Here is a 23,279-nt window from a genome sequence, read left to right on the forward strand (position 1 = left end):
TATCTTGTCCTAAAAGCATTAGGGATGCTTAAGAAATAACTTTCCTAGGCACTTTTATTTTTTTGTGACGAGGAACACCTTCTAATTAGAGAAAAAGCGTGAGTAGACCGTGGCTATTAGCAACTTTTTATTCCAACTTCAAAACTGCTATTTTGGAAGGCACGGGAGTGAGAGTGCTAGGGGTCTATATAACTACCCAACTTCCCTTTCCTCTTCTTCAAAAAATTCTATTCAGCCTCCTGCTATAGCCATTTATCACATTTATGGTTGTTCATCTCTACACATTAAATAAATGCAGGCTCCCATATAGGGGGTCAGTTAACTGCCTATGATAGTATACTGACCAAGGAGTTTCTCTCATGCACTCTCTCATATCTGGAGGCATTAAAATTCTTTCAAGATCTCTACAGTTTTGACAGTCATCCCCAAAGGAAGACTTTACTGTTTTCATTTATTTTCCTGTGAATCCAGCATGTCACATCTAATATATACCTTTTATTTTTTTCCATTATCTCATCTTCACACCCCATAAAGAGTAATTAAATTTTGTGAGGGCCTATAGGAGCTGGTAGGAATTTGCTGTTTTTAAATAATAACAGAAGCTAAAGTAAAGTATACAGTATACATACACGTGTATGTGCATTTGTGCATACAAATTATGACCCATTCTTGACTTTGTTTTCCATGCCAAGGAAATTATGATTGAGATGGTTGCGTACTATAAAATACTAATGACAAGACGGTGAAAACAAGCCCAGCATTTTTATTATGATGATTCTGAGCCATATCCCATGCATGTACCAGTAGGAAACAGACATGTTTCAAGGCAACATGATCAATGGCACCATCGACGTACCTGAGAGAAAATTTTAAAAAAAAGAAACCCCTAACATCATTGCAATTTACACCTAACTCCTGGATATTTGTTCATGTCAAGTATTATTGTTTTTAAATTGACAATCATCATATAACGTTTTACAGATCTAAATATTTCATGGGAGACTAAAACTTCCCTGGGGCATCCCCAATAATAAACTTTCGGCAGAAAATTTGGAAAGGATTATGGGCTTCAAGGAGGAGCTACTGCTCAGAGTAAATTCTCTTGTTGAGGCATTTAGTCCCTTAATAGGAATTTTCTGATCTGCTGTCACTCTTGTTCACACACCGAGCGTCCCTGCCTCTAAAACACTTGTCATTCTTTAATGGAAACAAAATAGTCATTGCATCCAGAGCCACAATGTCATTCCACTACCCCTTGCTGCGTCGGCAATAGTGAAAATGACAGAGCGGCTCTCAGTAGGGGTAATTAAAATGTAAATATTGATATTTTATTATTTGAAATTACTTTCCAGTGCGGCATTTAATATCTCTCCATCTGTGCGGCTCTGTTTAGCGGTCACTTTAGTGCAGCTCTGGGATACCAAGCAGCGGCTTGATCCCCGTTATGTCAAAATGCTTGTTGCTGCTTAATTTTGATATCTAATTAAGTGGAAAAGTACAGTCCACACTGTAATCCATGGCATCTTAACCAGCTGCTTGGGTATATTTAGAATTAATCTCCACTATGGAATCATCCTAATGTATGCAATTAAGAGTCTGCCGATGGCTAATTAGGTGTATTAGAATCAGGCAGCTTTTTTTTTCCCTCCCTCCCCCCCCCCCCCCTTTCATTTTGGACTGTTGCAGACGTAAGAGTCTCTGCCTGCAGAGGTAGTCTTAATGCTCCTCAGAACGAGTTAGGAAACAGTGCAACTTCCAAACAGATTTCAGCCATGGACAGGAACGTTTGCCTTTTCCTGTGCTCATTTCCTTGAATCAACCTCATATAGGAATTTCCAGGATTTCCTGGGTCTATTTGCACGATCTCAGTGACATGAAAAGGACTGGTCACAGTGTAGAGGAGAGGTGGGATACGAAGATAAATACACTTTCCAACAGATCAAAGCAGGGAGACTCCGGGGCAGTGCTCCGAGTGCCCTTGTTCATTTAGGGAGGAGAGGAATTATAGCGTGAGAGCTTTTTACCGCAGCTACATTTCCCTCCTCCATTCTACTTTTGAATGGAACACTGTCTCCGAAAGAGTTATTATAAGAGGCACAGGTTCGGTTTGTATATTATGTATCCGTGGTAAATACGACAGGCAGCCTTTTACTCCTGATAAGGACTCTGCATTCATGTGGTTGGGGGATTCCAAGAGCTGTGTTGTTTCATGTTTTTGTTTCTGTTTTGTTTTAATTTGGCCAGTTATCCAAATGGGGGGCAGTGAAGAGAGGAAGAAGGGAAGGCAGAGAGGACTCGAAGGGGTTGCCTCTATTGTCAATGAGAAGGTAACTGTAGCCTCCCCAGTGGAACGTATGCCAAGCCGTAATGACTTAGCTCTGCTTGAGCCAGCAAACACCAGCCGTGAACTTGGGAGTAAATATTCGTAAACAGATCTTCATTAGCCACCGAGAAAAATAGTGTGGGAGCCTGACTTTAAACCGAACTCTCGGGGCTAGAAATTCAGAGAAGCTGTTTTTTCATTCTGTCCAGAGCACAAATTATGCCCAGGTCTTTAAGCATAGAGAGTGAGGATTTCTAATATTATTTGAATGTGGAGTTTCAGGGTCAGCAAGCTGTAATTTCATATCTGTGACATGCATCTCATGGATAACATATTTCTCCTACGTTCTTTCATGAATACATATGACACTTTGTTTTTAATGGCCTGTGCTGTAAATCCTTTAACATGTGTTTATGCAAAAGACCTCCTGATTTTTTTTTCCTGCCTCTCCTCCTTCTCGGGCAGCATATGTTGGAGACACTGAGTTATAGTGTCTTTCTATTTGGGGAAAATCAAGAAAAGCACACCTGAAGGTTTTTTTGTTTTTGTTTTTGTTTTTCTGCTTTACTTGTAACTAGTAAGAAAGCGAGAGAAGGAGAGATGTTAGCGTTAACTCCACAAATACCCTTTCTTTAACAATTAGTGCTCTTGTTAGAATTTGTGTTTCTCTACCAAGGGACCAATTAGGTAAATCTGAAAAGATTTGAAGGCATGTTATTTAAAATTAAAATAGAAATTATAAGAGAACTCTCACGTAGAATCAGCTATTGGTCATTGCAGTGAAAGCACACGAGATGATCACAAATCTATTTTTTTTTTTTTTTGTAATTGGTAGCTGGCATGACATTTTCAAGTTTTTAGGTGAGCTCATGAAATCACCTAGGTTTTCATGATGCAAACGTCATTCTGTACATTAACATGCATGTAGCTGTGGCCTTCACGAATGGGAAAATAACAAAAAGAAAAGATAACCTGAGCTTTAAAGTCTGCAACTCTGCCTTCATTAATGCAAGCTGATGTACTGGGACAAACTCTGAACTCTCACCTTCTGTAGATAGGCAGTATTTAATCCAAAGTCAGACTGGGGTGGATCAAGCATTTCTCTTTTCCTTCTAATTTTCTCTTTTATGCTATCTCAGTAAATTTATATATACATATAAATATTTAACATAAATATTAAATATATATGTATATATTTAATCCTAATTTATCCAGTGTGTGGAATGTGCTTTTTAAATTCTTCAGTATCAGAATATTATGTTGGGTCACATATAACAGAAACAAAGCAACCATGGCTAACTTGCTATTTATAGATTTCCTTTAATGGTTGAATGTTCCCAAGAGAAGCAGTTAATCTTTTTTTTTTTTTTTTAAAGTTATTAAACTTTATGTGTGGGCAAAAGAAAAATACACAAAAATTCATTTTTAATTTAAAATCTGTTTTAGGTCAGAAACAGTAAAAAAAAAAAATCCAATATTAGAAATTATGGAGGAAAGTAAAACATGCCAAGAATTTGTTGTTTTTTAAAAAAAAGTTAACTAAAAGTTACAGTTGTGGTTGTTTCTCCAAAAGTTCTAAAGACTATTTGAGACACATTTATCTCTTGCTGAAGTCTGACAAATGACATGCTTTATTAATAATTTATTGGCTAGTTTATTAATGTTGGATGGTGAAAAAACATATATTTGACCCTAAAACTGATGTTAACAAAATTCATCTTCTTGTGTTTCTCCCCGTATCTGTATTTTAATTGGAAAAAACTATCGTCTCTAACAGAGATAACTTGTTTGCCCTTAAGCCCAAACTCTCAACTAAATGTGTATGAAAAATGGTGGGAAAAATTTCATACAAAAATCATGTGAACCTACTACCTGTCTGACTAACAGTGGTTTTGGCTCCCTGCTTGATTTCCTTAAGGTCCAACCTGACTTCTTATAGACTTAAATGGATCCTCTTTTACTCAGAATATTTCCGTAGGACCATCTCCAGCCATGCTTGTTCCTACAGCAGGTGGAAATGGTTCTCCTTCAAAATTATTCCATAGGAATGGATATACAAACCAGTTTGATAAACCTGAAACATGTCTAAATGGCATTTAAATTACATTAACACCTACTTGTACAGACACAGTGAAAGGTCATAACCGACAAGTACCGTCTTCGCTGTTTGTAAATGTCTAATTTGCTGCTTGAAAATGGGAAGGCACCTTACTCCCTTGACGCCGCTCAGTGGCTGTCGTGTTGCAGACACTCCTGACAGGTGAGTATTTACTCAGTGAGAATCCCATTGTTCGAAAATGGAGTGAGAGGGAGATGCCGTATGAATGCATTTTTCTTGCGTTGTCTTCTCTTTGCTGTTTTTGATTCAGGGAAAGGAAACCCAAGATTTCTCAATCTGCTTGCCATTTTTTTTTTTTCAAAGTGTGGAAAGTGCCTTTACTAGTTATTTGGGTTTTACAGAAACTAGATGTGGAATCTCTGGAGAATTTATGTTAAAAAAGTAGATCTACAGTTTTTTTTTTTTATTATTCCTGCAAGTGGAAAGAAGCAAAGCGTATTTGTTTTCATTCCTGACTCGGCTAGGATTTCAGAGGTTTAAAGTTCTAGCTACAGAGAATAAATTCACACGTTGTCAAAATAGTTAAACTGGTAGGAAAAAGTAGAGAAATTAATCATAGATACTTGTAAATAATAAAAGTCATTGTAACATTATCATGGAATCTGTTGTGAATGGTTATTTGTAAATATAAGAGAAGGCAGTTAGGCCATATGATTAAAAGGTCAACTTTAATTATAAATTAAAAAGGAACTAGCTGATGTTGAGAAAGGACTTTATCAGAGTTTAAGTGGCTCCAGAGGAAATCCTATATACTATACAGGTGCTTAGAAGCAAAGAGCTTTACATATAATCAGTGCTTTAATAAACACTTGTTGAATTATGAAAAAATAAATGAGGCGACTTTTTTTTGTTGCATATTCAGATTTTCTTTCCAGGGGAGGGACTGACATCTGGATGCTGTCTTCATTCCTAGTGTCCCATTCCTTTTGAAAGCCAGTCAATGAGTTGTTAAGGAATTATTCATTAATTGATTTGGCACATACTTACTGAGCACCTGCTATGTGGTAGGCACCGTTGCGGGTGCTAGGATTACAGCAAGGAACAAGAAAGAGAGGAGGCCTCCACTATTAAGAGCTCGGAGAACATGGCAACCCACTGGGAAAGATCTATCTGTTAGGTGGCACATCATCACATTCACTACATTACTTGCTTCTGTCTTTCCCCGAAGCTCCACTTTTATATTTTACAATTTGCACCTGTGCCCATGGATGTTACACAGGAACAACAATAATGGTGATAGGAATGGAAAGGAGTGTATGCACTTGATTTCGGAAATATAAAAAGGAAGATTGGTGATAGATCATTGAAAGCCTGCGAATGAGGCAGCAGGTGGATGATGATGCCATTAATCTGAGGAGTACTGGAGCTCTGGGGTTGGAAAAATGCGCCAGTTTTCAACATGCCAGTCTGTCTACAGAGGAGTTACCAGAAGAGGATTTTTCAGGAAATATGGCAGGAAAGGAAGAAAAGGGCCAAATAGTGAAAGAAATGCCATCCTGTGCCAGAGGGTTTCCATTTTGTCCTTCAGAGGGTGGAAGCCAAGAAAGGATTTTGGTCAGTGGATGGCATAGTTAGAATTCATATTTAGAAGAATGCTTGAATAGCCATGGGTAGGATGGAAGAAGGAAATACCAATATCCCTTTATCCCAAAAGAGATGATGGAGGTCTGGACCAAAACTGTGGGGAGGCAGGAAGGAGAGAAGTGATGGATACATTGAAGAGGATGTGTACAACCAAACACCAATCTTTCCTCCCTCACATGTACGTGCACTTTCATCATTCCTTATGGTACCTGCCTTTTTGTCCTCGTTGTGATCTAATTTACTTTTACTGTGCTGTAACATCTCAGAGGGTAGGGATTATATTGTACTCATCTTGTATATCCTAATGGATATACTGTGTAACTCTGAGCATGGTGCTTCACTTACCATAGATGCACTGAAGAGCAATTGATTTGAATCTTGTTACAGTGGAACCATTGGGAACTGAATAATGTAGGACTGGATACCCTTGGGAACATTTTTTCTCCTTTCTCATTTTACAGATGAAAAAGCAGGAACCAGAGAAGTTGACTCATTGCTCAGAGTTACACAGTTACTTGGCGGGAGCGGTGGCCCCCAGTGCTAGGTCTGCTAACTTCCAGTCCAGTGATCTTTACCTGAGGTGCTCACCATTACCCACACAGCCTTGTGCTTCATGTCAGTACTGCTCACGGTGTTACTCCAAATCACACAGCGTTGGAACTGGAAGCTTCTTCAGAGATGTCTAGTCTCCATTGCGCATTTGACAGATGAGGAGTCAACTGTGGGTCTGTATTAGTTTGCCGGGGCTGCTATAACAGAGTACTGCAAACTAGATGGCTCACAACAGAAATGTCTCTGAAAGCTAGAAGTCTGAGATCAAAGTTTTGGGAGGGTTGGTTACTTCCAAGGTCTGCGAGGAAGAACCGCTCTCAGCTTCTGGTGGCCCCAAGCACCCCTTGGCTTGTAAATGGCATTCTCTCTGTGTGCCTTCACATCATTTTCCTTCTGTTTGTATCTGTCTCTGTCTAAATTTCCTCCTTTTTAATGAAGCTACAGTCAGATTAGGACCCATCCTAAGGAGCTCATCTCAACTTGACCATCTGTAAAGACCCTGTTTCCAAATAAGGTCACATTCACAGGTACTGAGAGTTAGGATTATAACATCTTTTGGAGGGACACAATTCAACCCACAACAGAGATCAAGTTAACACTATTGGTTATAGTGTGGGTAGACCTAGAACCCACATCTCCAGACCTCAAGGTCACCGTTCCCCACGCTAGCCTCTTCCCTCATATATCACTCAATGGCAGTAAGTCCTTAGCTTTGGGTTATTTGACATTAATTATTTCCCACAGATTATTTAAAAGTCTGTGGAAATGTCTGTCATCCTACAGATCCTCAAAATTCAGATAGAGTCAACATGCATTTATTTTGGAGGCTTGATTTTTATTTTTCATTTTATTTTTTAAAAGATTTTATTTATTATTTGTCAGAAAGAGAGAGAGAGCACAAGCAGGGGGCGCAGCAGGCAGAGGGAGAAGCAGGCTCCCCACTGAGCAAGGAACCCGATGCAGGACTTGATCCCAGGACCCTGGGATCCTGACCTGAGCCGAAGGCAGACGCTTAACCCTTTTAAATCAAATATTAGAGCACGTTTGATGAGGGCTCCGAATTTTCCTGTGCATATCTGATGCACAGGCTGGATCGATCCTCCTTGGACTACTGGTCGGGGCCCTGTAACACCCTGTGGTATTTCTTGACCAGTCCCAGCAGTGATTAGGTAGAGTGAGTCAGAGTCAAGCACAGGATCTTTTTCTTTCAAACCAGAAATGTGGCTTCAAAATGAGCTTTTTTCCTACTCCATGTCCATCTAATCCCAAAGTGAGACTGAAAATGCCCTTTTACAAGATTTTTTTTTCTTAGAGTCCTACTTTATATGGCACTGCCTTCCTTTTTTCTTCATGGTCAAACAAACTTAAGTCACATCAAAAAGGACACTTTCCAGGCAGAGCTCTCTTGTTTTCAACTAGTACAAAATAAAAGTTGAAGGAAAAGAAAGCCATTAGGTATCGTTCCTTTAAAGCAGCTCAGCCTATACCTTTCTCCGTGCCCTCCAATAATTTGTCTTTCTTCCTGGCTTAGATGAAAGGATGGGAGAAGTAAAGTTGAGGTCAAGTAACAGGGAGTTTGGGGAAAGCTAAAGGAGTATTTTTAGGCCCCCTGTAATCATTCAACAGTAGGTGGGTAAGTGGGATTTCCACAGAGGAACTGTACACTTCATCTAGATATTCTCTGTATTCTTGTATTACAGTCATCTGCCCCATATCTAGTCCTTTTGTCAAAGCAGGTTGGCAGTTGTCACCCTCCCACACTCACAGAAACAAAACAACAACGACAACAAAAAACCCCTCTGGTCACCATTTTGAGGCTTCCCTGAATAGCCACTTGGAAGATCTTTCTTTAGCTGCTATTATACTTTTAATTTTTCTAGCAAGCTGGCCTTGGAAACAAGGAACAATTACTAAAGATAGCATTTCACAAGTGCCATGGAGGCATGTTTTTAATTTCTGTGCCCATGAGTGGACTAATTGAAACTTCCTCTGGCTGTTCCCATCATCAGCATGAGTGGTCAGTGGCTAGTTGCATCTGTAAACTCAGTTAACAGTGATAATTCTGTCCTGGACTAGTAGATACTGCTTTTATGATTCTATTCTACCCTCCTTTTAATTTATCACCATCACCTAGACTGTTTGCTAAGTTTTATGGATGGTGGTCAAGTTTGCCACATAGATGGAATTTTTTGAATTGGAGTTCTTTCAGATTTTCACATTTGTCCTATGAAACCACTATTTTAAAATAATGGTTTCAGGGTGCCTGGGTGGCTCTGTCATTAAGTGTCTGCCTTCGGCTCGGGTCATGACCCCAGGGTGCTGGGATCGAGCCCCGCATCAGGCTCCCTGCCCCGTGGGAAGCCTACTTTTCCCTCTCCCACTCCCCCTGCTTGTGTTCCCTCTCTCGCTGTGTCTCTCTCTATCAAATAAATAAATAAAATCTTTAAAAAAAATGAATAAAATAATGGTTTCATAAAATCTCTGTGAATCCTACTTGGAGTATAAGAATGGGAATAAAGAAACAGAGTTATCAGGGAATCAACAAATGTTGAAAAACAGAATCAAATTCCAAGAAGGGGAGCTGTCCCATTTTTGTCAGTTATTCTTGTATTTGACCCAAACTAATTGAAATGGAGTCTGAATTATTGAAATCTGGTTTATGGTCAGACTGAAAGAATAAAGACTCAAAGGATAATAGATAACAATAATTAGATATTGTATCTAATGCTTACGTGCTAATGTAATAGGTAATATTTGTCATCCATAATAAAGTTTTCAATAAAGTGCTTCTGATAGCACCAAGTAAAGATTCCAGCTTTCACGTTTGCACTTGACCATCTGTACTTGCCTAACTCCAGCCCCTGCTGAGTGCCAGCCCATAAAGTCCATCTCTCTAAAAAGCAGACTAGAATAAAGGTCTCTCTATAGATGTTAATTCTGTATATTCTATATACACACACAGTGCAACCCCAGAGCTGTGTGTTTTGTGAATCATACAACACATGGTATGTTGGCTCATACATGAAAATAGCAACTGGCTGAAAAATAAAGTTTATCTCGAACAAGGGTTATGCATCTGTGTATCTGTTGGTAGCTAAGACCAAACCTTAGTGCTATTGTGATTCTTTTCTCCCCTAGTTCCTGTAAACATTGGGTTTATTTGTATGGGAGAGAAAGAATCTAGCTTGTGCCACAGTGCTCACTCAGCTTCTCTCAGTGAATTTCGTTTACCATCTCGGTGAGTCATTACGGCATAATTACAGTTCTGGCATGATATGCTATTTGTTGAAAACTGTCAATTTTTTGTGGAAGAGAGAAACTACAGTTCAAAAACGGTGAGCAGGCAAATCAATGCCATGATTAACTGATATTAACAGACACCCTGAAGATTTAAAATGCTTGCTCTCTGTTTCAAGGAAGCAGCCGAGAAGAAAATGCCTAGCAGGGGTTAAACCCCAATGCCTGCACTGCAGCCTATTTCTGTCAACACTCCGCTCAGGAAATAAACATTTATGCTTTCTGAAATGAAAGTGTATTTTTGAAGACTAGCCGTCAGATATTTTTTGCCCTTCACACTTTCAAATGCTTAGCCTTTTCTGTAAGTTGACTGCAAAGTGCATCAGTTTGCCAGGCTAAAAAAAAAGTGTTGACAAGTGCCCATGGTACCACTGTCATCCTCCAAAGTTTCTAGGGGAAGGAGGCAAGAGGGTTGGCACAAAACATACTTTCTTCAAGCCTATTACTTCAGGGGTACCTGCCTCTTGAGATGCTTTTCAATCCTTCCAAATGATGTTATTCCCAACTGTCATCTGGTTTATTTGGAGCACGCTGCATTGCAGATAAACATGCTATTTAACAGTGGGTCAAGGTAGAGAGTCATTCTGCTAGCAAAATGCCCGAGATACATTAAATGGCACTGATTCCAGGATGGAGACGAAGAGAGATCAGGATTGTCAGCAATATGCATGGAATGGGCCATGGCTGGGGAGGAGAAAAAAATGTGCCATGTATCAGTGTATTTTAAAAAGCTGTAATACGGCTGGACATTTAAAACTATAATCTGTCACACACCAAAGATTAAGATCCCGGGATGTACAAAACATGAAGTTCGAGCAACACAACAGCGAAGCATATTTTATTTCACTTGGGAGAGAGGTAGCTAAATGGTGTAGGTGCTGAGGGCCTCTCATTTGTAGCCCGATTGCTATAAAACACCGCTAAGCACCGGGCACAGGTGCACACAAGTAATTGTCATTTGGATACAAGCACGGGTACACCAAGAGAGCCATTGTGCTTTTAGAAAATTCCTTAAACTCAGCTTATTTTAGATCTTGGCCATTTAGGCTTTTATACTTTGCTCAGGCGTGCTGGTCAAAATATTATCTTATCCATGTCGTTATGTATGGGAAGTATCTATGGCGAGCACTCCTGCAGGGCAGGTAGAAGTTTGTGGCATTCAGATGTTAGCTCTGTTACGTACTCCGCCTCCTTCATGACCAGGTGAGCACAACAGTCTCCTAACAAGGCTGTGTCACTGTCACCCAGGTATTTGGGCACGAGAGCTCTTTGTGCCAGCTTCCAGAATGCAGAGGTGTGGTAGGAAAGGGTTAAAAGTATTGTGATTCAGCTCTTTCTAGAGCACGAAGAGATAAAAGTCCAGACTTTTATTTACATTCTGGAAAGCATGGATGGTCCCTTTTCCTATCGTTCTTGCAAAATTACACTTCCTTTAACCAGCTGAAATAGATGTGAGGACATCAAGCAAGCAAACTTGTCAAACCTTTTGTGCTGTATCCATCTCCCCATCCTCCCTGGCCTTTTTCTTTTTATTTCATTAAGAAGTGAAAGAAAAAAGTTAGGTCTATAGGAAGGATTCTCTCTCTCTCTCACACACACACACACACACACACACACACACACACACACACACACAGTCATCGACAGAGAGCCAACAAATTGCAGGATCAACCTAGGAAAAAAATGAAATTTTATTGTTTTTTGCTTAATTAAACCCCAAAGAAATGTGTGAAACCTTGTTATGGCTGAAAATTGCACATTTGTAAATCACAGGGACAAAAGGGCCCCTGTGCAACTTTAAAGTTTCCGTGCACGTAACTGTCGATAGCGTGCCTTCTCCATCATCAGCACTAAATTCACATTGATGCCTCTTTTCTTCTCCGTATTGATCCTTCCATGAGAACGTAGATTTGTATCTGTTAATTAATGCGTCCTGAAACAGCATTTGTATTAATCAGGCAGATAAGAAAAATTGGATGCCTGCATCCTCTTGACAACCGTAAAAGTGCTGGGCCTGATAAAATCGTGGACGGACCTCAATAAAAAAGTTCCTCCTTCCACTCAATAAACTAATCATCCTGCTTTTAATTATTCGGCAGAAAGATGTGTGGAGATTGGAGAATGTGTAAATCTATTTACTAACAGCAGTGTCTGGGAGGGAGAATAGGGCTGTCACAGGAAGGTGCTCTGGGCGACGCACTCTGTCCATCTGCTGCAGCAGAAAAAACTGCTTGGGAGCATGAAAAGGAGCAAGCACACGAAGGCAAAGGGAGAATACTCATCCGTTTTGGCTCATAACTTCCTAAGATGATCATTTATTTCTTCATCTGTTTCATTTACAAAACAAATCCCAACCGTTCCCTTTGCTTGAGTTAGATATTTGGATGTGCGTCGCATCTCTTTTCTTGGGGGGGGGGGGGGAGTGGGATAGCAAAAGGAGCAATATTGGTTTGTTTGCTGTGAGTATAACAGTCTCAAGATCGAAAGCAAATGGAACCTAACCTAGTCAGACTAGGTCATTATTTTTCTCTTTGGACTCTCTCTTGAAAATGTTACCACATGTTTTAGCTCTAATTCTAATAAGAAATTTATGTAACCCCACAATGGGATGACCAAAAAAAGAAAAGGAGTGGAAAAAGAGAAAGAAGGATTGACGACGCCAATTCAAAAGAAGATCTGTCATGTAATATGTAAATGGCTTGATAAACAATGAAAGAGATGCTTTTTACACATGTCTTAAGACCCGCCTTTAGTAAAAGCTGGACTAATCCCTCTTGATGATTTTATTAAACACTCCAGTTAATGGTGCCAAGTGGCAAACCACTAGTTTTCACCAACAGGGCAGGAAATCATTTTCTTTTCCTCATTGTGCAGTAGTTTCTAATATCACATGGGATGGGAACAATTTGATATGAATAAAAATGAGACAAAAGCAATGACCATAAACAGGAAACTAAGAAGATTGGGCAGCAGTGGATAGTAATGATTTGGGTAGCAGGGTCTAGAGAAGGAGTGAAAATAGATTTTATAAGTTGCATTATTAAAATTTTCTCCTTCTATAGAATTATTGGTGGCAGGATCTTAAATCATAGTACTATTGTCCTCAGTAACCGTAGGGGTGGTTGCTCACCCTTGGAATCCCTGGGCATTACCAATCCCTGGGCATAAATTATTATTAGAAATGAAAGTGAAGATTTAAGAAACATTTATTTTTTAGAACTCTTGGAAAAAGTATGTGGCTGATCATCAGGTATCTTCACTAAGACTTCTGTTTAGAATCCAGATCTAGTCCCTCTGAGATATAAATAAATATTTTTACTCCTGACTAGGTTTAATTTTACTACTTCCTCTTTCGCTATTGAACCACATTTTCTTTTTCATTTTTTTGCATGTTTTCTTAAGCTCACAAGGAACTTTAAGCCTGTATGTGTGTTATGTGTGAATTCAGACCAGATTGTTCGTGAAGAATTAAAGGACTCATCCAGATATTTCAGATAAAAATACTATTTAATATAGCTACATTTATTGAATGCATATTATAAATTAGTATTTTGCTGGGTGTTATTTTGTATGTCCCCAAAACAAAAATTGAGGTGCAAGTAAATTGTCTTGCTCACGGTGAAAGAGCCAGTAGCTCAGCGGGGCCAGTATTTAAACTGAGGATCTGGTTCTGCCTATATCCTATCCATGGAACTCCAGTGCCACCATATTTAACTTTTTAAATAACTGGATCTTAAGAAGAAGAATAAACTGCAGCTTTTTGATTTGGTGGAGAGGCCAAGCTGCTAAGTATTCTACTCTCTTTTATACCAATAAACACCACTGTAAGAGGAATTCATGTTATATATCAGTGGGTGCAAAATATCCAGTTAAGAAGGCTCTTTGGGGTGTACGAATGCTCATTATTCACTGAGCATCTGACTATTACAATGAGAAATGTTTCCAAATTGCACTCTACGGTGTGAGTCTAAACTGTTTGTTTTCCTTTATTTGGGAGCTCTTTTTTTTTTTTTTAACTTTTATGTTGTTTATCAATAGTAGTTGTTAGACATGAAGTGGATGAAAATCTGACTTCCTGAAAGACATTCATAAAAACTGTAGCCAGAAATCGATTATATTTAAAGGCTACATATTATTTTCTTCTGAAATGAAAGAAACAAACCTACTTTTCTGTTATAGTCACCTCACCTGTGTCTATAAAACCTATAAAAAACGCCAACAAATTGAACTGGTTTGTGACTTTTACTTTGCCATTCGCAAAATGATCGGGAAAATTTAAGAGCATCTAATCAAAGCTCAGCATAATTTTGAGCACTGATGCAGAAGCCGACTACCATATGAAACTAATGTTGCATTATGAAATTATGGCTTTAAAGTAACTTGATCTGCCCATCTTCCCATGCAGGCTTCTCCACGCTGTCCCTGGCGGACCAGATGAGCCTTCTGCAGAGTGCTTGGATGGAAATTTTGATCCTTGGTGTCGTATACCGATCTCTTTCATTTGAGGATGAACTTGTCTATGCAGATGATTATATAATGGATGAAGACCAGTCCAAATTAGCAGGCCTTCTTGACCTAAATAATGCTATCCTGCAGCTGGTAAAGAAATACAAGAGCATGAAGCTGGAGAAAGAAGAATTTGTCACCCTCAAAGCGATAGCTCTTGCTAATTCAGGTTGGCATATTGACATGGTCATTGTTACATTTTTTAATATTTCAGTTTTACCCTTCCCTCGACTTCTTCTTCAGGGATTTGCTAAACCCAGTTGTAAATTCTGTATGAGACAGCAAAATTATAGTCATTACAGCTTTCTAGTGAAAAGTTAGAAATAAGAGAAGTCCACTTGAATTATTTTTATTATATTTACTTCTTGAAAGTGGTGAAACTTTTACCAGCCTGTGCATTTCCTAACTTGTAGTGTAAATGGACAGTCTCGGGACAAAATTACCTCCATTGTCTTGTAGGCACAAGTGAAAGTAAGTGTGCACGGTGGGTACGCAGAAAGCACTTTTCCCCCCTCATAAATGCACATTTTGCAATTGGAAAAACATATGTAGTGTTGTTTTTCATTTTGCTTATCAAAGAATACTCTTGTTTTCTTGTATTCTGGAATTCTGCAGAAGGCAACTTCTGCTGGAGTATTTCTCTGAGAGGTCCACCTATGCAGTAAGGGTTAAGAATTATGGGAATAAACAGTCTTTACATTTGAACTGAAACGTACTAAAATAGCAATCTCTGATAAGTAAAAATCATTGCTGCTTTGTTGTTTTTCCCTTTGTGCCTCTCCTAATGCTTTATTGTGGTCTTAAGTCTCTTTTAGCATTTGCATATAGTTCAGGATAGATCCCTCCTTAATGACGTGCCGATCTTTAGATACCTGCGTGTCAATAACGTGCTCTGATGCTATGTACCATTGACAGTCACACCGTGCCCCTCCATCTGCTTTTGTTTTGACCCTATCTTTGAACTTTATCTTGGTTGCTGGCCAGTAGTTTTCCCTTTAATTACAAGAAGGAAACTGTCAATAAAATCTGTTAAATGGGATGCAGTGAGTGGCTTGAATGGGCGGACGGCTATTTGTTCAAATTCTGCAGCATTCAAGGTATTGACAGTTTGTTTTCTGGGGCCATATGTGACGATCAATCTCAGGCTGGGCTCAGCCGCGCTGAAAAATGAAAAACCAGATTGCTTTTGCTTACTTGTGGATGACGACTTTGTGATTTGGCGCGGTCCTAGTGAGATGAGACCCTTCTGCCCAAATTGCCCCCGTGAGAGCCAGGGACGCGTGACTGTTTTTAGAAATAATTTTTAATTGATTTTGTAATTAACAGTTCATCTACAATATTGATGCATGCATCCTTGGACTGATAGGAGGGAAATTGTTTTCAACAATGAAGTTGTACTTTCCTATTTGTCTTCATAATGGAGTTTAGCATTGCATACTTTTAATTGCTGAGCACACTGTTCACCTCCCTTTTCCTTCTCCCCTGTGAAACTGTAACATAGGTTTCTTTATGACAAGTGGCACTGTTGATGCAAACATCTCAGATGCCCCGGGTCTGGCTCTCTAGAAGACCAAAGTGGGAGATGGGAGAGAAATTTTCCGAGAATTTATTAGTTTGCATGGACTTCGTGTTATAGCATCTCTCATCATCAGATGAAAAATTCTGTAGCAATGGTTTGGGGAAGAATTTCTGTTTGGTAGTCATATAGTGATTCTAATTGAAAACGTCTACTTGGTCAATTATGTTTAAAATCCAGCAAGCATGTTTTATATCTTTTATATTACATAATGCTTTTTTAAATTATTAACTAATTGTGAGTGCTGAGCAATGCTAAAACTTGATCAAGATTGCTAAAATCTTATAATTTTAGGTGTTAGATATATACTTTATGGCTGTGGATTGTAATTTAGAGTACCTGAATTAATTAGTAGCAGCATTTCTGTCTGTTGTTTAGAAGTATAATCATTAGTGTTTTGATATGTAAATATTCAAATACCACAGACTCTGCTGTTAGAAGGAGGAAGTGACCTACTTGAGAGCAATGACTGGTGATCAGAAAGTCTTTAAAGAACTCCTTAGTTGGTTTTCTTGTTTAAAACCAGAAATGGTTAACAGGCCCTCTCTTTTTTCTCTTATACTGGTAGTGAGTAACATTAACTTCTTTCAGGAAATTTCTCCATGTCACAAAGTTATTCTGCAAATGCTTGTAACTTTTTTTAACTTCTCAATACCAAGAAAAGTTAATTGAATCAGAGTTCATAATAAAGGAGAAAAGATTAAGGATTATATTGATGTCTAAATTGTGCCACCTCTCGTGTGCTATATAAATATGACCCTTCTCTCCTGCATTCAACCCCCAAACCGCACCATTTTAGCATGGGATAAACCACTCAGAAATCTTTTCTTTTTTTTCATACTGTCAATATGATGCTATTTTATTCCATTTTTTGACCATTACTTGGATGACAGTAATAAAGTTATAGATTCATTCTTGCTTAGATCCAGTGATTCTTAAACTGCTCAAAAGTACATCAGTATGAAAAATGGTTTCAAAGATACCCTAAAAAGCTCATAGTTTTTCTTTCAATAGTTAGAAATTTCAGATGAACGTGAGTTTTTGTGCAAAAAAAAAAAAAAAATTCGATTTTAGTGTTATATTTATAGGTATCTTAGCATTCCCTTTATGGCTGTAGGTATTAACAACCAATGTCTCATTAATCTCAATTTCAGCTTATTTTAAACATCTGCCTTTATTCAATAATTATTAATATTGTGCTTATGCTCAGGAAACAGAGAATTGTCTTCTTGATAATACCTGTCATATATTTTTGTAGCTCTGTTTCTGACATATGTGAATTCAGGAATACTTACAGCACCAGGAACACCACTGGAAGAACTTTCCCTATCTTAAAGGATATGGGCAAAAACAAACAAACAAACAAAAAAAACCCAAAAAAACCAATATATTATGAACCAATACTGTCATTCTCACAATCAAATATTTGGAAACCCCAAATAATTGTCCCAATTATTTTTGAAGGTAAGAAACTCACAGGCTCACTTAAACTATATACTTTCTTACTTTTGAGCACCAGCTTTCTCTTAGGCAGTTATTTTCTCCCTGATACATCTTTGTGCAATTGAATTTATTTTTTTAAATTAATTAATTAATTAATTTTTAAAAAAGATTTTATTTATTTATTTGACAGAGAGCACAAGCAGGGGGAGCAGCAGAGGAAGAGGGAGAAGCAGACTCCCCGCTGAGCAGGGAGCCCAATGCTGGGCTCGATCCCGGGGCCCAGGACCCCGGGATCATGACCTGAGCTAAAGGCAGACACTTAACTGACTGAGCCACCCAGGTGCCCCAGGGTGCAATTGAATTTAAAAAGGAAAATCTGAGTCACAATGTTAACATTGTAATAATGTTGTTAGGCCCCGTTCTCTCATCCATACACCAAGAAGTTAGACTCATCTCTAGAATTCTTTCCATTTGGGGAGTTTTATGATTCTATAATTAATTTTATGTCTTCATTGGAAAATTTAGTGAAATATTACTACATGCATTTTGGGTAAGATGATTTCATGTGATTCTGTTGTCTCAGTTTGGTTCTGTTGATTCTTATGTTTAAGAATTTGTTTGAAACTATTATCACTGGCCCCAAGGAGATATATTCATTTTTATATAGTAGAAGACTAAAGCACTTTAAGAGTAAGAATTACTTTTAGTCTGGTCATTCTCTTTTGCTCACAAGGCCCTCCAGCTTCACAGCTGTCACTCATCCCAAGTGGTATCCCCAGCCCTGCCTCCAACCTGGAGCCCTGTGAGCCCAACTCATTCAAGAATAAACAGAATCTATGCTTAAAGCTGACTTTTCTTTTTATTTCTACACCATACTTCTAGGATAATAGCATCTGTTGATATAAAGCTGTGAGTAATATTTTGGTCATCAATTTCAAATCATAAGTAATTATAACCACATCCTGACAGTATTTTGTTCTTGAAAACAAATGTTTGATGTGTAGAATTGTGATATAATTTCAAGGGATAGAAAGCTTATGATTACTGTAGGAGACTGGAATGAGGGCCATCTTTAGTCATATAAGTTTGGTCTCGTTTTTCAGTCTTTTTTCATTATCTCTCCCTTGGGGTAGCCTTTTTAGATATTTTTTCTTAATAAGTCCCCAATGAAATATTAATATCATGAAAATATGTATCTGTTTGTGTACTGGATAGATATGCATTTTACCTAAAAAGAGAGATTTTCCCTACTTTCCAATTCCAAATTTTACTTCCTTTAAGAATGCGTGCTTTAATCACATAACTGTTTTCTTGTCTGTAACATGAGGCAGGTGAATAATGTCTCATATTGTTAAATGGCCTAAAATTTTTATGTCAGTGACTTTTGAGTGAGGGCCGTGAGTTTGGTCACATATTTTGTGTGTGGTTATGTGTGTATTAATGCTGAATTTGTAATATAGGGATATTAACATCTTCATGGATCTGAACAATTAGTATAAAAGTGAAAAACCTCTTCAGTCCCTTAGTATCTCCTGGGCCCTCAAACACAATTTTATTGAAATTTTGACTAAATTTGCTGATGTGATATTCTAGACCTAGTTTTAGATATTGATCAAGTGATTATCCTTTTTTTAGAATCTTTCTGTAGACACTTCTTTTTTTTTCAGTTTTTGCTGGGGAATCTCATTTGATTTCCATGACATGCCTGTGAGGTAGACATGTCCAATAGCATTTTTGCAGGTAACTGAAGCAAGCTGATAAAGATGTGTTACCACTATGAGGCAGAGGGTTGGACCCTCTGTCCCTTGCTATCAATAAGCTATTTCTATTCCACAAATAAGTAGATACAACGTCTTTAAAAGGATCAACACAGAAGACTAGCCAATGCAATTTTACATCTGCCAACCGAAATTAGTACTTTTAATTTAGTTTAGAATTTTGCACTCACTTTATCTTGCTGTCTTCTTGGAGTTCCCGTAGTATAAAACCACTCTTGAAAGTGATAAAAAAGATTTGGAAACAAAATGTTTACTACCTTTATAGGATTTAATAAGAAATAAGTATAGGTAGGTCTTTTGTGGCAGGTAGATATTTATATTTAACTTTTACCCAGACCAAACCATAATTACTACTCTCTGGGAAATCAAAATTATGATTTTCCATCTTCTAGTCTACTTTTCTTTGGTTTTTGCTCAAATCTGCCATCGCTATTTGGATTATTTCAGTTTTGCTTAAGATGATATAATTGAGTTGAAGTGGGTGGTGGTTTTATTTAATGTAACCTTTTAATTTCATACCTATTATGATATATCAAATTTTTATGTAAAAAGTAAAGGTAGGTTTTCAAGTGTTTCTTATCACGTTCAGTGATCGCTATGCCTTGACATAGTGTAAGAAATATTTGCTGCAAGTGTCTGTGCTTCCAACTGCGTAATAAGCACATAAATACAATTGCTTTACTTCTAGAGAATGACATAATATAACATTATTTTCATTTACAGATCTTAAGATAATGACTAATCCCTTATAAAAAGGTCATTAGCATGGTGCAGATCATTTATGATATTGTGGAAGATTGAAATATTTACCACCCAAGTTGTTATCAACATTCACTTGTTGTTTTAAGATTTACTTACTCATTTATTTGAGAGAGAAGGAGAGAAATAGAGAGTGCATGAGTGGGGGAAGGGGCAGAGAGAGAGGGAGAAAGAGGAAGCAGACTCCCTGCTGAGCAGGGAACTTGATTGGGGTGGGGGTGGGGTCCTCCATGTCAGGACCCTGAGATCATGACCTGAGCCCAAATCAAGAGTCAGACGCTCAACCGACTGAGCCACGCAGGAGCCCCTCAACATTCACTTATTGAGTATAATTGTCTTTATCACTTCTAGTAGAGGGAGTTAGAAAGCTCCTGGATAGGTGTTAGGTATTGGAGGGAGAGAGAGGCCTTGAGTACTTGTAGAGAAATAAGAGTCTTAGCAGGGAATTCCGATTATGCAAGGTAAACAGAATAATGGGAACAATAATTTGGGATTTATGAGAGGGAAGCTGGGAGGAAAGAAACCAGGGGCTCTGGATCTGTGGTTCAACCCCTAATATAAACACAGTAGAGGAGTGATTTGTGGGGCTGGTATAAATGTCGAAGTCTGGCTTGATAGCCAGAGCCAGAAATGAGGAAAATAGTCCTCCCCCCAAAATGTGTGTGTCTCAATGGAAAGCTATAAAATCAGTTCTGTTCTCGCCGTGATAAAGCGCGTAATAAGAATTGTTATTACTATTTCCAACATTAGAATTATAATTTTCCTGCATTAGGAAAGACCTAAAAAGTCTTTTGATCCAACCTCCTAGTTGGTATGTGAACAGCTTCCTTGGCATTTTTGCCAAGTGTTTCTGCCGGCTTGCTCGGAATTCGGCTTAACTCACTACTTTCCAGAAGGGACCATTCCATTGGAAGTTTCTCACTATCCCTCTCTCCGTCTCTGTCTCTCACCAATTTAATATGAAATAAAACATAGATTTAAAAGAAAAACACACCCAAACAGGATGTATAACTTAAGGAGTGCCTTAGTTTTCTATGGCTGCTCCAACCAATTGTCACAACTTGGTGACTTTAAACAGTACATATTTATTCTCTCACTGTTCTGGAGGTCAGAAGTCCAGAAGCATTTTCATAAGGTTAAAGACTAGATAAAGACAGGGCAGTGATCCTTCTGGAGGCTCGAGGGGAGGACCTGTTTCTGTGCCTTTTTCAGCTTCTAGAGTGACATTCCTTGCATTGCTTGAGTTACATCGTTTCCTCCATCATCAAAGGCAGCAGTTTAGCACCATACCTTGCCTTCTTCTTCCTTTGCCTCCTTTTCATAAGGATACTTTTGACTTCATTGAAGACCCTCCTGGATAATCTAGGAGGTAACATTCAGCTTCCAGGGAGGGACCACCTGGGTATCTTGGGGGCCATTTTGCTGTCCGTCACGATGGCAATATGAGCAAGGATGGAAAATGAAAATTTATTAGATATCCCAGAAACCCCTCCATGTGTCTTGTCCCAATCTCACCGCCTGCCCCCCCCTTTCCCACAAAAGTAATCACTATCCTGTTGTAGTTTTTATCACTTCCTCATGTCTCATTATGACTTTATCACTAAATGTGTATCCTCAGACATGATAGTTTAGTCTTGCCCACTTCCAAAAAAAATTTTTTAATGGAGTTTTTAACTCTCCTTTAATCTAAAAGTTCATCTTTCATTTTCATTTTCTTCCAATTTCTCTGTTGAAGAAGCCAGGGCATTTGACCTGCAGAATTTCCCACAGTCTGGATGTTACAGATTGCATACTCTGGGTGCAGTTCATCATGTTTCTCTGCCCTTTGCATTTTGTGCAAATTAACAACTGGATCCAGAGACTTAATCAGGCTCAGGTTCAATCCCTGTGACACCTGTAGGCAGTGAGCTGTTCATTGGGAGGCATACGGCGTCCGGTTGTCTCTGTGCTCTGTGAGCAGCTATTGATGCTCATTACCTAAATCCATTCATTGCTGGGGGTTGCAAAATGATGATCTTTGATTTTCTTTCATCTCTTTTTTACATTCAATCATTGGGATACTTATTTATATAAATCTGTATGTATATATATATGTATATATATATGCTTTTTCTCATCTCTTATTGATGACTGATGATTCAGTTTATATAGGAGCTTGATTCTTTCCCTTCATTTGCCAGTTTTCAAAATAAAGAATTGATGCCCTATCTTTTTAAAATGTCATTATATTCAAATTTATTTAAACATATTTGGTGGATTCCTTCCTTCCTTCCTTCCTTCCTTCCTTCCTTCCTTTCTTCCTCCCTCCCTCCCTCCCTCTCTTACTTCCTTCCTTTTTCCCTCCCTCCTTCTCTTCCTTCCTTCCTTCCTTCCTTCCTTCCTTATTTCTTTTCTTTAGAGAGAGAGCTCAAGTGGGGCAGTGTAGGGGGAGGTGGAGAGGGAGAGAGAGAATCTTAAGCAGGCTCCATGTCCAGTGTAGAGCCCAACACAGATCTTGATCTCAACCTGAGATCATGACCTGAGCTGAAATCAAGAGTCAGACACTTAACCAACTGAGCCACCCGGGCATCCCTATTCAGTGGATTTCAATTAATTGCAATTATAATCCTTTTGTGGAAGCTCAACTTGTCCCATTTTGGGTCAGCAGGAGTCTCTTCAGGTTGGCTTCTGGAATCTTTCTGAATGACTTAGTAGTTGTAGATAGTGTTCTTTCTATCTACTATAAGATGTTCCATACTTATCTTAAATATTTCCCAGCTGAAGCCTGGAATCTAATTATAAGCTGGGTACTAGGTTGCTCATTGCTAATTATTGCATTCCTGGCTTGGCCATCCTTCCTAGGCCTTCTCCGTGGACAGAGCTAGGAACACACAGAATCCTGATTGTGTGTGTGTGTGTGTATCTTGGGGATACCTTGTCACTTAGTTTCGTTTGTGAGTGTTGTCTATGGGTTTTTAGTTTGGCCATCTAGTTCTGTTTTTTTTTTTTTTTTATGTGCAGATTTGGAAAGATTAAAATATCTTGCTGCCGCCACTGCCATCTTCCTAGAAAGTTTATGATTGGCACCATTTTTTGAAATTTAGGGTCAACTATCTATGTCAATCAAGAGCTAGTTTGCATTACAGTCACCCAATGTTCCTCAGTACCCAGCCGATGGCAGCCAGGAGGGTCGCTCTGTTAGGCTCCGTATATATTGCAGATAAAAATTTTGAGATCAAATTATCTTTTAGGAAATAGACCTTTGCTCACTTCTCCATCTTTTCCACCATGTGGTGCTTCATTCCTTTAGTGATTGGAGAGTCCCATCTGCTCACCCCTTATTACCCTATTCATGTGGGCAAT

General features: G+C 38.6%; 1 protein-coding gene across 13 annotated transcripts in view; it reads left to right on the top strand.

The window, feature by feature from the left end:
• ESRRG (estrogen related receptor gamma) overlaps window positions 1-23,279 on the top strand; it is a 563,748-nt gene that overhangs the window by 536,442 nt on the left and 4,027 nt on the right. For all 13 annotated transcript variants that reach the window (XM_032422150.1, XM_032422157.1, XM_032422153.1 and 10 more), the window contains one exon: window positions 14,281-14,550. In XM_032422150.1, the coding sequence (XP_032278041.1) occupies window positions 14,281-14,550 (270 nt within the window). The remainder of the gene's footprint in view (window positions 1-14,280; window positions 14,551-23,279) is intronic.

Source organism: Phoca vitulina, unplaced genomic scaffold, assembly GCF_004348235.1.
Source record: "Phoca vitulina isolate PV1807 unplaced genomic scaffold, GSC_HSeal_1.0 scaffold26, whole genome shotgun sequence".
Lineage (NCBI taxonomy): Eukaryota > Metazoa > Chordata > Mammalia > Carnivora > Phocidae > Phoca > Phoca vitulina.